Raw genomic sequence first — 14,889 nt, 5'->3', positions numbered from 1 at the left:
AGTGAAAGAACTGAGACAGTAAAACAAACCAAATGTAACTGTAGCTCTCACACACAACGTTCCTAGACTAAAAGGTTGAAGCTGCACTTATGGGGCTCAAAATGGGGGTTTGGATGGCTGGCAGCAGATTCATAAAAGAGGGCCATATCCCCCTTCTATTTCTCTTCCGGCTCTCTCTCAGTAGTGTCTCATGGGCTGAGGCACGGGGCCCTTGCTCTGCATGAATGGCATGCTGCTGTGCTCTGCCATGCTCCACTGTGTTCTGCTCCACTGTGTGTTGGTTCAGCTAGCAGACAAACAATACTGTCTGTGTCAACCATTAACACACTGTAGTCTCTAGACAGACTTCTCGCTCCCTCTATTTTTCTCTGCAGGCTAACACTCTCTAACTCTCTCTTTCTCAACCCCTCTATCTCTTTCCCTCCACCTGGCCAACACTGAGAAAGAGGAAGCTTATTCATCATTATAATATGAAGATCATTTGTCACTTCTTCATTTGGAGAGAATGAGAAAGTTAACCCTTTACACTTGTACCAGTATACGGGTTGAAAATGGCTGTACAGTAAAATTACAGCAAACATGGGTAGTCCTGCGGACATTAGGCGATGTTCCCATTCGGTCCCTTAAGGTTTTCGGTGCGACGTTATCCACTGACATTCTGTGAACATTCTAATGAGAATGTTGCGTGATGGTCCCAAGGAAACGTTCTCTGGGGGGCCTTTGTCTGGTTCCCTGTATGTTCCCAGGACGTCACGGAGGACCATGGCAGGACCTTTTTAGGACGTTCTCAGGAATTTCATTTTACTAGTCCATAGGACATTGCGTGATGGTCCCAAGGGAACGTTTTATGGGGGACTTTTTAATAGTTCCCGGTTTTTAGGATGTTCCTGGGATGTTGTGTCATGGTCCACTGAACGTTCTTGGGACGTTGTGTCGTGGTCCCCTGGAGTTTTTTTGCCTAGTTCACTTTCTTAGGACATCCCAACCGGGGACTAGACAAAACCTCCATTAGCCCATGACACAACGTCCTGGCGACTATAGGCGACAATTTCGTGACATCCTAGAGACGTCCTAACGACTCTATTGTTTGCAGGGATGCTATACTGTAACGATTGTCTTCGGGTGAAAGAGAGGAGGACCAAAATGCAGCGTGATGATTATCCATATTTAATAGGAAACTTAAACAATGAACAAAAACAACAAACCGACAAAAACGAACGAAGACGAAACAGTCCCGTAACGTGAACACTAACACTGGAACGCTGGAAACAGGAACAATAACCCACAAAATACCCACAGAATATGGCTGCCTAAATATGGTTCCCAATCAGAGACAACGATAGACAGCTGCCTCTAATTGAGAACCAATCTAGGCAACCATAGACTTACAAAAAACCCTAGATAGGGAGCACCCCATAAACATACAAAACCCCTAGACAATACAAAAACACATACATCACCCATGTCACACCCTGACCTAACTAAAATAACAAAGAAAACAAAGAATACTAAGGTCAGGGTGTGACATATACATCACGCTTCACAGCTCTGTATGGTTTTTGACTGACAGACATTTTGAACTTGAGCGCGACAAGAAGTTGCCCCCATCCCTCGTGATAATTGGGCAACTTTTGAACATGTTTTTGTTGTCTGATTGAGGGAAATGCTCTAAATTAAAATGACTCAATGTATTTGAAAGATGAGACATTGAGGATTAAAATAAATACCACTTTGACGTCATACAAGCAAGCCAGACACATGTGCGTCCAAATGCGCACTTCACATCACAGAACTCATGTCATATACAATGTCAACATTTATGATCAACGTGTTTGATTACATGTTACAAGATTACATGTGATAACCTGAGTTGTTCTGAACACAATGAGCCCATGTTTGTTTATTGTGATGTAAAGCCATGTTTGTTTATTGTGATGTAAAGCCATGTTTGTTATGGCTTTACAGCACCTGCCATCACATGGCTGGAGAGTTATTTATCCAAAAGAACCCAGAGAGTGTTCTTCAATGGAAGCTTCTCTAACATCAGATATGTACAGCGCGGTGACCCTCAGGGCAGTTGCCTTGGGCCATTGCTCTTCACTATTTTTTTTACAAATGATTTGCCACTGATCTTACACAAATCTAGAGTGACTATGTATGCAGATGATTCCACACTCTACATGTCAGCACCGAAAGCCAGTGACATCACTGACATTCTAAACAAGGAGTTACAGTCAGTATCAGAATGGGTGATTAATAATAGACTGGTCTTAAATACATCGACAGCTAAAAGCGTTGTGATTGGTTGAAAACATTCTCTAAGACCTAAACCTCAACTGGAGTTGTGTATAAAGGGTGTGAGCATTGAACAAGTTCAGGAAACTAAACTCCCAGGTATAACATTATATAGTCAATTATCATGGTCAAGTCATATTGACTAAGTTGTTGTGAAGATGGGGAGGTCTGTCTGTATAAAAATATGTTATGTGTTGACACAAATCAACTACTAGTTGTTCAGGCTCTGGTCTTGTCTCATCTTGATTACTGTCCAGTAATATGGTCAAGTGCAGCAAAGAAAGACCTAACGAAGGTGGAGCTGACCCAGAGCAGCACACCTTGCCTGTCATCACCAACATGCATGTCAGTCTGTCCTGGTTGAGGGTTGAAGAGAGATTAACTGCTTCTCTTCTAGTTTTTATTAGAAATATTACTGTGATTAAAATTCCAGATTATCTGTATAATAAAATAATATTCAGCTCAGACCCCACAAGACATGTGATCATGGGTCTCTTCAGACACCCATACATACCCCACAAAGCATGTCACCAGGGGTCTCTTCAGACACCCATACATACCCCACAAGACATACCACCAGGGGTCTCTTCACAGTCCCCAAATCCAAAACGAATTCACGGCAACGCATTGTATTATAGAGCCATGATTGCATGGAACGTCCTTCAATCTCCCATTACTCAAGGAAACAGCTAAATGACCTTCAAATACAGATTAAACAACATTTCATGGAACGGTGGGGACTGTGAGGGGACAGAAACATACGCACACACAGACACACACACAAACACACACACACAAACACACACACACAGACACACACACAAACACACACACAAAAACACACACACACACACAGACACACACCAACACACACACACACACACACACACACACACACACACACACACACACACACACACACACACACACACACACACAAACACACACACACACAGACACACACACAAACACACACACACACAGACACATACACACAAACACACGCACAAACACACACACACACACACACACACACAGACACACACAAACACACCAACACACACACACGCACACAGACACACAGACACACACAAACACACCAACACACACACACACACACACACACACACACACACACACACACACACACACACACACACACACACACACACAGACATGCTCTAACACATGTATTATTAGCCACGGCATACACACCTGAATGCACTCATGACTCCTTTCTATTCTCATCAAAGTTAAGATCTGTTTGTCTGAATTGCCTTGTGTCTCTTTGTGTCTCTGTGTGTCTCTGTGAGACTCTGTGTGTCTCTGCGTGTCTCTGTGAGACTCTGTGTGTCTCTTCGTGTCTCTGAATGTCTCTGCGTGTTTCCGAGGGGACATATTTTGGTAGTTGTTGACTTTGATATTATCAGTCAGTTGAGTGTGAATGCACACAAGCCTGTTGATAAAACGAATGAAAAAACAAGAGACCCGCTATCCCCCAGAAAGGAATCCAAGACACAGTACAGACACAGTACAGACACAAAGGCTGAAATATTATTGGAGGATCCAAGAAAGAGAATGTTTTATTGCGTTTTAGTTTGAGGCGACTCCCAATCCTCCCTAATATGATAGATGGCAGTGGTGGAAAAAGCACCCATTCTCATACTTGAGTAAAAGTAAAGATACCTTAATAGAAAATTACTGAAGTAAAAGTGAAAGTCACCCAGTAAAATACTACTAGAGCAAAAGTCTTAAAGTATTTGGTTTTAAATATAACTAAGTATTAAAAAGTAAATGTAATTGCTAAAATATACTTAGGTATCAAAAGTACAAGTATAAATTATTTCACGTTCCTTATATTAAGCAAACCAGATGGCATGATTGCATTTTTTAAAATGATATTACATCATATACAAATGAAGCATTTGTGTTTAGTGAGTCCACCAGATCAGAGGCAGTAGGGATGACCAGGGCCCTCATTTATCAATGTGGCGTAGAAAAGCTTCTAAGTTAACTCGTACGAAGAACATTTAGAATGTTCGCAAGTACAAAAAAGTTACTATTTATCAATTGCTCGTAATCCTGATTTACACACACCTGTAAGTATTTTGTCTTGATAAATCAGACACGTTCTAAAACGGTCACATTTACATGAAGAACCGCCCTAAATGACCAATTATGGTCACAAACCTTCCCTTTAAAGCTGCAAGAAATGTCACAAATTTATGTCCGCCAACGTGGAGAAATCAAAGAAGACAAAGAAAAACACATTTTTCAGATGCAGAAATAGAACCTTTGATTACCGAAGTGGAAGCCAAACAGCCATACTTGTTGGAGCCCTCAGCAATGGCTTGACAAATAAGAGAAAACATATTGCTCCTGAGCAGGTTAGCTGTGGTAAATTCTGCCTCATCTGAGTGCAGAACAGTTAATGAAATTGAAAAGAAATGGTTTGATTTGAAAACTTATCCAAAATTGTTTAATTATGATCCACAAAAGGGATATAAGTGCCACAGGAGGAGGACAGAGTGACTCTTCACTGTCTGCTATGGACCAGCACATTGGCACCATAATTGGAGAGACCTCAGTGTCTGGCATCACATTTGTGATGGTGTTACTGAGGACCCTCTCCCAGACCCTGAAGGACTACCAGACACACCAACTGATGGTGATATTGAGGACCCTCTCCCAGACCCTGAAGGAATACCAGACACATCAACTGATGGTGATACTGAGGACCCTCTCCCAGACCCTGAATGAATACCATACACACCAACTGATGGTGGTACTGAGGACCCTCTCCCAGACCCTGAAGGAATACCATACACACCAACTGATGGTGGTACTGAGGACCCTCTCCCAGACCCTGAATGAATACCAGACACACCAACTGATGGTGATACTGAGGACCCTCTCCCAGACCCTGAAGGACTACCAGACACACCAACTGATGGTGATACTGAGGACCCTCTCCCAGACCCTGAAGGAATACTAGACACACTAACTGATGGTGATACTGAGGACCCTCTCCCAGACCCTGAAGGAATACCAGACACACTAACTGATGGTGATACTGAGGACCCTCTCCCAGACCCTGAAGGAATACCAGACACACTAACTGATGGTGATATTGAGGACCCTCTCCCAGACCCTGAAGGAATACCAGACACACCAACTGATGGTGGTACTGAGGACCCACTCCCAGACCCTGAAGGAATACCAGACACACTAACTGATGGTGATATTGAGGACCCTCTCCCAGACCCTGAAGGAATACCAGACACACTAACTAATGGTGATACAGAGGACCCTCTCAAGGACCATGAATGAATACCAGACACACCAACTGATGGTGATATTGAGGACCCTCTCCCAGACCCTGAATGAATACCATACACACTAACTGATGGTGATATTGAGGACCCTCTCCCAGACCCTGAAGGAATACCAGACACACTAACTGATGGTGATACTGAGGACCCTCTCCCAGACCCTGAAGGACTACCAGACACACCAACTGATGGTGATACTGAGGACCCTCTCCCAGACCCTGAAGGAATACCAGACACACTAACTAATGGTGATACAGAGGACCCTCTCAAGGACCATGAATGAATACCAGACACACTAACTGATGGTGATATTGAGGACCCTCTCCCAGACCCTGAAGGAATACCAGACACACTAACTAATGGTGATACAGAGGACCCTCTCCCAGACCCTGAATGAATACCAGACACACCAACTGATGGTGATATTGAGGACCCTCTCCCAGACCCTGAATGAATACCAGACACACTAACTGATGGTGATATTGAGGACCCTCTCCCAGACCCTGAAGGAATACCAGACACACTAACTGATGGTGATATTGAGGACCCTCTCCCAGACCCTGAAGGAATACCAGACACACTAACTGATGGTGATATTGAGGACCCTCTCCCAGACCCTGAAGGAATACCAGACACACTAACTGATGGTGATATTGAGGACCCTCTCCCAGACCCTGAAGGAATACCAGACACACTAACTGATGGTGATATTGAGGACCCTCTCCCAGACCCTGAAGGAATACCAGACACACTAACTGATGGTGATATTGAGGACCCTCTCCCAGACCCTGAAGGAATACCAGACACACCAACTGATGGTAATTCAAGCTTTATTTTTACAACCATTTTCAGACATGGACCACATCTCAACATTTTTTCTTGACAATAAATGTAACAAATATATGTAACTAAATAAATGTTATAAACGTAATATAACAAAAATAACAAAACATGAAATCTTGACAGATGTGGGTGTCCTCTGACCCCTCATCCCCAGGCCTACCAGAAGGGTGTCCTCTGACCCCTCATCCCCAGGCCTACCAGAAGGGTGTCCTCTGACCCCTCATCCCCAGGCCTACCAGAAGGGTGTCCTCTGACCCCTCATCCCCAGGCCTACCAGAAGGGTGTCCTCTGACCCCTCATCTCCAGGCCTACCAGAAGGGTGTCCTCTGACCCCTCATCCCCAGGCCTACCAGAAGGGTGACCTCTGACCCCTCATCCCCAGGCCTATCAGAAGGGTGACCTCTGACCCCTCATCCCCAGGCCTACCAGAAGGGTGTCCTCTGACCCCTCATCCCCAGGCCTACCAGAAGGGTGTCCTCTGACCCCTCATCCCCAGGCCTACCAGAAGGGTGTCCTCTGACCCCTCATCCCCAGGCCTACCAGAAGGGTGACCTCTGACCCCTCATCCCCAGGCCTACCAGAAGGGTGTCCTCTGACCCCTCATCCCTAGGCCTACCAGAAGGGTGTCCTCTGACCCCTCATCTCCAGGCCTACCAGAAGGGTGTCCTCTGACCCCTCATCCCTAGGCCTATCAGAAGGGTGTCCTCTGACCCCTCATCCCCAGGCCTACCAGAAGGGTGTCCTCTTTGGTCGAGCGCTTCAGCTGCTCCGCTATGTTTTGACTGACACGGTCCTGAAACAACAACAAGAGATCAACACATTAATTCTTGGACTCAAACCGCAGCTGGAGGATGCACACAACGGCCTGAGAAATCAATCAATCGTTGAAAGAACTTGTTGATTGTGTCAAACATGTGAGACAATAAATTCTGGTGCAATGTTAATGCGTTTTCCTTGTCGATTTGATTACAATATTTGGAAGAACAGATACCTAAAAGTGTTGTATGATATTGACTCTTGTCCTCGGTGCCAGGGCTATGGGTGGTGGGAAACACTCCCTGTCAGGCATGGGATCACCGGGTCTGAGTGGATCATTCAGGTGGAATGACATTTTTGATTGCAATGTTGTGGAGCACACTGCCAGCCTTGACGATGTAGCAAACCTAAAAAGGAAGTTGCACATTGTATTACATTCACGTAATGGCATTTGAAGGAATATCATTTCAGAGGCAAACCTTGCTAGGCTGGTATTGCAGTGTGTCTCCTGTCCCAGACAAGCACGGCCAACGCCCTTTCAGCAGGCCGATGGTGCGCTCCACTGTTGTTCTGGTGTGTGTGTGGGCTTGGTTGTACCTGGCCTCTTGTTGGTTTGAGGGGTTTGTGAGGGGAGTCAGCAGTCATGTTGTTCATGGGTCTCCTGCAGTTATGAACACAACATTCAGATATTGTTTCCCAGTAGAGGTCTAACAATAAAACCTTGCAAATAAAACAAGTCACTTACCAATGAGCCGTCCGTCCTCAACAGCTCCTTCCTGGAGGTTAAGGCCCAACTGAGCTGTTCTGCACAATGAATGAATCATGTGTCCCAGCTGGCCATCTGGCCACTACATTCAACAAATCCAAATGTGAATCACAGATGACCTGCACGTTGACAGAATGGAAACCTTTTCTGTTGACGAAGTTCCATTTGTTGAATGATGGTGCTTTTATTGTGATGTGGATGCAGTCAATTGTTCCTGCGACATTTGTAAATCCAGAAATCCCTTTTCACTCTGGCCTGTTGCACAGCAGTGAAGGAAACTGTATGTCTTGTGGGGGTCAATTAAATAATACCACGAAGGACTGCAGGAAATATCCGGCTCATGGTTGGTTGTGAAATGCCAGATCGATCCCCAATCTACCGTTGGAATGTTCCAGTGGCCAAAAATCCCAGGGTGGAGAGGACTTGGGTTTGCACTGGGATGGTATTGGTGCGTTTCGTCTCCCTTTCTAATACTGGAGAGAGTTGGTCGCAGCGATACAATAAAACATGCCTTGGAAAACGAAATCTACTAATAAACCAAGCGTCGCAAGTCAGCAAAAATAAATCTGCACGCTCATTGAATACACTCTCCCTGTGTAATGCAGCTTGTGTCAGATCCTCCACCAAGTCACAACGCCTCAGTGTTGCCTTTTATGTTATTTAACTGGTTTAACTAAAATGCCTCCGACCTTACATCCCTCTTTCAAATTGACTTTATTATTCAATTCGGCTTAAATGGTTTCATGTTTATGAATTCGCTAGCACCCCTGAGAAAACTATTAGTAACTGAAGTGTCTATAAAAGAAATACATTAATTAACTATTCATGTGATATCTTTTTTTCTTCATAGTTTATGATTTGGTCCAGTATGTCAATCCTTTCTCCATTTGGTGGATGGTACTTCATTAGACGTTTGACTTTTCTACAACAAGGTGCTGTGGATACTCATGGTCAAGAGGTGTGCTTAAATGTACGCACATTCTCAAGTATAAGTACACACTTTGCTTAGAAATTATCGCACGCATGGTTTACAAACATGTCTGTTCATACACAACATTGATAAATGAGGGCCCTGGGATGTTCTCTTGATAAGTGAATGAATTACGACATTTTCCTGTCCTGCTAAGCATTCAAAATGTAACGAGTACTTTTGTGTGTCAAGGAAAATGTATGGAGTAAAAAACACATTTTTATATCTTTATTTAACCAGGCAAGTCAGTTAAGAACAAATTCTTATTTTCAATGACGACCTAGGAACAGTGGGTTAACTGCCTGTTCAGGGGCAGAACGACAGATTTGTGCCGTGTCAGCTCGGGGATTTGAACTTGCAACCCTTTCGGTAACTAGTCCAACTCTCTAACCACTAGGCTACCCTGCCGCCCCTACACTCTAACCACTAGGCGACCTGCCGTCCCTACACTCTAACCACTAGGCGACCTGCCGTCCCTACACTCTAACCACTAGGCGACCTGCCGTCCCTACACTCTAACCACTAGGCGACCTGCCGTCCCTACACTCTAACCACTAGGCGACCTGCCGTCCCTACACTCTAACCACTAGGCTACCCTGCCGCCCCACAATATATTCTTTAGTAATGTAGTGAAGTAAAAGTAAAAGTTGTCAAAAATATAAATAGTAAAGTAAAGTACAGATACCCCCAAAAAACTATTGGAGTAGTACTTTAAAGTATTTTATTTAAGTACTTTACACCACTGTAGACAGGGCAGAAGTCGGCAGTAAAAAACACTGAGATGTCTTTGAGCCAGAGGCTGTGGCTGCATGCAGGCTCTAGCTGCTGTGTCTTTGTAAATCAGAGGTGCAGATTAGGCGTGGATAGAATACAATATAGAATGGAATACACGCACACACGCACGCACGTACGCACGCACGCACACACACACACACGCACACACACACACACACACACACACACACACCCTACATCTTCATCACAACAGACACATACATCACAGAAGAACGTCCCCATCACCAGTTGGCCACCCATATATCACCTGCTCTGACACTAGCCTGGCGGACACTGCAAAGCAATGGGCTATTAATACATGGACACATGCACACTATCAATATAGGGGCAGCAGCGAGAGTGGAAATGTGATCCCTCTTTGCAAGACCCCCTCAGCTCCATTAGCACCAGGCTGATTTATTAAACCTGTGTGTGTGTGTGTGTGTGTATGTGTGTGTGTGTTAAAACTGTCTAGGCCGGCTTTGAGTTGGGGATGTGGATGGATGGGGTGCAGGGTTAAGGAGGGCTGAGACAGAGGTATAGGGGTAGGGTGGTGCATAGCTCCACCAGGGTCTGTCCCCTCTCACCCCTCCCTGGCTGATTGGGAGTGAGAGTGATGGAGGAGAGGAAGGTGTTGGGATGACAGTAATAGAGGAGTGAGAGGAGGAGAGGAGGAAGAGGGTGGTGGATGGGAGGCAAGTAATAGAAGTGCTGCTCTGCAGACGCTGTTTGACCTTTCAAACAGCACCATTTATCAGACACAGAGTTCCACAGGGTAGGAATCTATCATGCAGACTCCTCCACAGAGCCCCATAGGGTAGGAATCTATCATGCAGACTCCTCCACAGAGCCCCATAGGGTAGGAATCTATCATCCAGACTCCTCCACAGTTTCCACAGGATAGGAATCTATCATGCAAACTCCTCCACAGAGCCCCATAGGGTAGGAATCTATCATGCAGACTCCTCCACAGAGCCCCACAGGGTAGGAATCTATCATGCAGACTCCTCCACAGAGCCCCATAGGATAGGAATCTATCATGCAGACTGCTCCACAGAGCCCCATAGGGTAGGAATCTATCATGCAGACTCCTCCACAGAGCCCCATAGGGTAGGAATCTATCATGCAGACTGCTCCACAGAGCCCCATAGGGTAGGAATCTATCATGCAGACTGCTCCACAGAGCCCCATAGGGTAGGAATCTATCATGCAGACTCCTCCACAGAGCCCCATAGGGTAGGAATCTATCATGCAGACTCCTCCACAGAGCCCCATAGGGTAGGAATCTATCATGCAGACTCCTCCACAGAGTTTCCACATGGTAGGAATCTATCATGCAGACTCCTCCACAGAGTTTCCACAGGGTAGGAATCTATCATGCAGACTCCTCCACAGAGTTTCCACAGGGTAGGAATCTATCATGCAGACTCCTCCACAGAGCCCCATAGGGTAGGAATCTATCATGCAGACTCCTCCACAGAGTTTCCACAGGGTAGGAATCTATCATGCAGACTCCTCTACAGAGTTTCCACAGGGTAGGAATCTATCATGCAGACTCCTCCACAGAGCCCCACAGGGTAGGATTCGATCATGCTGCCTTGATTGGACATTATTTGGCAAGGCACAAACCTGTCTATATAAGTTCCCAGTGCATGTCAGGTATCAGTGCATGTCAGAGCCAAATCGAAGCCATGAGGTCGAAGGAATTGTCCGTAGATCTATGAGACAGGATTGTGTCAAAGCACAGGTCTGGGGAAGGTTACCAACAAATTTCTGCAATATTGAAGGTCCCCAAGAACACAGTGGCCTCCATTACTCTTAAATGGAAGACGTTTGGAACCACCAAGACTCTTCTTAGAGCTGGCCGCCCGGCGAAACTGAGCAATCCGTGGAGAAAGGCCCTGATAGTCACTCTGACAGAGCTCCAAAGTTCCTCTGTGGAGATGGGAGAACATTCCAGAAGGACAGCCATCTTTGCAACACTCCACCAATCAGGTCTTTATGGTTGAGTGGCCAGATGGATATTGAACATAACTGGAGAGACCTGAAAATAGCTATGCAGCAACGCTCCTCATCCAACCTCACAAAGCTTGAGAGGATCTGCAGAGAAGAACGGGAGAAACTCCCCAGATAGAGATGTGCCAAGCTTGTAGCGTTATACCCAAGAAGACTGGAGGCTGTAATCGCTGCTAAAGGTGCTTCAACAAAGTACTGAGTAAAGGGATCTGAATACTTAGGTAAATGTCATATTTCAAGTTTTTTTTTTAATACATTTGCAAACAATTATAAAAACCTGTTTTTGCTTTGTCATTTACTTGGCTCATCGCGCTCTAGCGACTCCTTGTGGCGTGCTGGTCGCCTGCAAGCTGACTTCGGTCGTCAGTTGAACAGTGTTTCCTCCGACACGTTGGTAGGGTTCCCGGGTTAAACTGGAGGGTGTTAAGGAGCGAGGCTTGCCGGGTCATGTTTCAGAGGATGCATGACTCGACCTTCGCCTCTCCCGAGCCTGTTGGGGAGTTGCAGCGACGAGACAAGATAGTAATTGGATCGCAATTGGATATCACGGAAAACAGGGTTCAAATACCCTCATACCGTCAAAACGTAGAAAAATATTGTGATTTGATATTTTGCTCATATCGCCGAGCCCTGTCTCTCTCTCTTCTCTTTATGTCTCTGTCGATGTCTCTCCCTTCCCCCCATGGGGTTTCTTCCTTCATATTAGGCCTGGGCAAATACAACACCTCACTAGATATGGTGAAATATGGACCCAGCGCTCTGAGGGAGCATATCAGTAGAGACAGCATGGAGGATGAAAGAGACAGCAACAGAAGACATAGAAAATGAAATACAAATGATGGCTGCACAGAGAGAAATCCCATTGAACGTCACGCATTTAAATATTCTAACATACAGTCGTGGCCAAAAGTTTTGAGAACGACACAAATATTAATTTTCACAAAGTTTGCTGCTTCAGTGTCTTTAGATATTTTTTGTCAGATGTTACAATGGAATACTGAAGTATAATTACAAGCCTTTCATAAGTGTCAAAGGCTTTTATTGACAATTACATGAAGTTGACGCAAAGAGTCAATATTTGCAGTGTTGACCCTTCTTTTTCAAGACTGCAATCCGCCCTGGCATGCTGTCAATTAACTTCTGGGCCACATCCTGACTGATGGCAGCCCATTCTTGCATAATTAATGCTTGGAGTTTATCAGAATTTGTGGGTTTTTTGTTTGTCTGTCACGTTCGTCGTAACGATGAGACCAAGGTGCAGCGTGATTTGAAAACATTCTTCTTTATTCACGAAGAACACGAAGAACACGAAGAACACGAAGAACACGAAGAACACTAAGAACACGAAGAACACGAAGAACACGAAGAACACGAAGAACACGAAGAACACTAAACAAACTAACAAAATAACAAAATAACAAAACGAACGTGAAGCTAATAATAACGAGTGCTGACATGCAACTACACATAGACAATAACCCACCAAACCAAAATGGAAAATGGCAACCCAACCCCACACATGAATGTTCTCAGGATGCTTTACTGTTGGCATGACGCAGGACTGATGGTAGCACTCACCTTGTCTTCTCCGGACAAGCTTTTTTCCGGATGCCCCAAACAATCGTACAGGGGATTCATCAGAGAAAATGATTTTACCCCAGTCCTCAGCAGTCCAATCCCTGTACCTTTTGCAGAATATCAGTCTGTCACTGATGTTTTTCCTGGAGAGAAGTGGCTTCTTTGCTGCCCTTCTTGACACCAGGCCATCCTCCAAAAGTCTTCGCCTCACACCTGATGCAGATGCACTCACACCTGCCTGCTGCCATTCCTGAGCAAGATCTATACAGGTGGTGCCCCGATCCAGCAGCTGAATCAACTTTAGGACACGGTCCTGGCACGTGCTGGACTTTCTTGGGTGCCCTGAAGCCTTCTTAACAACAATTGAACCGCTCTCCTTGAAGTTCTTGATGATCCAATAAATGGTTGATTTAGGTGCAATCTTACTGGCAGCAATATCCTAGCCTGTGAAGCCCTTTTTGTGCAAAGCAATGATAACGGCAGGTGTTTCCTTGCAGGTAACCATGTTTGACAGAGGAAGAACAATGATGCCAAGCACCACCCTCCTTTTGAAGCTTCCAGTCTGTTATTCGAACTCAATCAGCATGACAGAGTGAACTCCAGCCTTGTCCGCGTCAACATTCACACCTGTGTTAACGAGAGAATCACTGACATGATGTCAGCTGGTCCTTTTATGGCAGGGCTGAAATGCAGTGGGAATGTTTTGGGGGGGATTCAGTTCATTTGCATGGCAAAGAGGGACTTTCCAATTAATTGCAATTCATCTGATCACTCTTCATAACATTTTGGAGTATATGCAAATTACCATCATACAAACTGAGGCAGCAGACTGTGAAAATGTATATTTGTGTCATTCTCAAAACTTTTGGCTATGACTGTAGGTTATAGATAGAGGATGTAGTTATAATGTAGCTATAGTTATAGTGTAGCTGTAGTTATAATGTAGCTGTAGTTATAATGTAGCTGTAGTTATAATGTAGCTGTAGTTATGACGTAGCTGTAGTTATAACGTAGCTGTAGTTATAATGTAGCTGTAGTTATAATGTAGCTGTAGTTATAATGTAGCTGCAGTTATAATGTAGCTGTAGTTATAGTGTAGCTGTAGTTATAGTGTAGCTGTAGTTATAACGTAGCTGTAGTTCTAATGTAGCTGTAGTTATAATGTAGCTGTACTTATAACGTAGCTGTAGTTATAATGTAGCTGTAGTTATAATGTAGCTGTAGTTATAATGCAGCTGTAGTTATAATGTAGCTGTACTTATAACGTAGCTGTAGTTATAACGTAGCTGTAGTTATAATGTAGCTGTACTTATAACGTAGCTGTAGTTATAACGTAGCAGTAGTTATAATGTAGCTGTAGTTATAATGTAGCTGTAGTTATAACGTAGCTGTAGTTATAATGTAGCTGTAGTTATAATGTAGCTGTAGTTATAATGTAGCTGTACTTATAACGTAGCTGTAGTTATAATGTAGCTGTAGTTATAATGTAGCTGTAGTTATAATCAGAACGGAGTGAGTGAGCCAACTGTGTGCATCAGAGCAGCAGATATAGGGCTGTT

The 14,889-nt window shown here is 44.6% G+C and overlaps 2 protein-coding genes across 9 annotated transcripts in view; both read right to left on the bottom strand.

Moving 5' to 3' along the window:
- LOC110487925 (phosphoprotein associated with glycosphingolipid-enriched microdomains 1) overlaps positions 1 to 14,889 on the bottom strand; it is a 109,081-nt gene that overhangs the window by 49,692 nt on the left and 44,500 nt on the right. The gene's annotated exons all lie outside the window — the stretch shown is intronic.
- Positions 3,587 to 9,568, bottom strand: LOC149970200 (uncharacterized). The gene is made up of 2 exons (XM_090227558.1): positions 7,462 to 9,568; positions 3,587 to 7,263 (listed from the first exon to the last, which is right to left on the bottom strand). Exon 2 carries the CDS (start codon positions 6,498 to 6,500, stop codon positions 4,893 to 4,895), a length of 1,608 nt encoding a protein of 535 aa, XP_090083684.1. The 5' UTR covers positions 6,501 to 7,263; positions 7,462 to 9,568; the 3' UTR covers positions 3,587 to 4,892.

Source organism: Oncorhynchus mykiss, chromosome 30, assembly GCF_057628025.1.
Source record: "Oncorhynchus mykiss isolate SJ-2025 chromosome 30, ASM5762802v1, whole genome shotgun sequence".
NCBI classification, from domain to species: domain Eukaryota; kingdom Metazoa; phylum Chordata; class Actinopteri; order Salmoniformes; family Salmonidae; genus Oncorhynchus; species Oncorhynchus mykiss.
The sequence above is the reverse complement of the archived record's forward strand: the minus strand, read 5'-3'. Positions and strand labels throughout refer to the sequence as shown.

Coding starts and splice junctions, on each gene's coding strand:
- LOC149970200 (XM_090227558.1), bottom strand. CDS start 6,500: ATGTTGAGATGTGGTCCATGTCTGAAAATGGTTGTAAAAATAAAGCTT.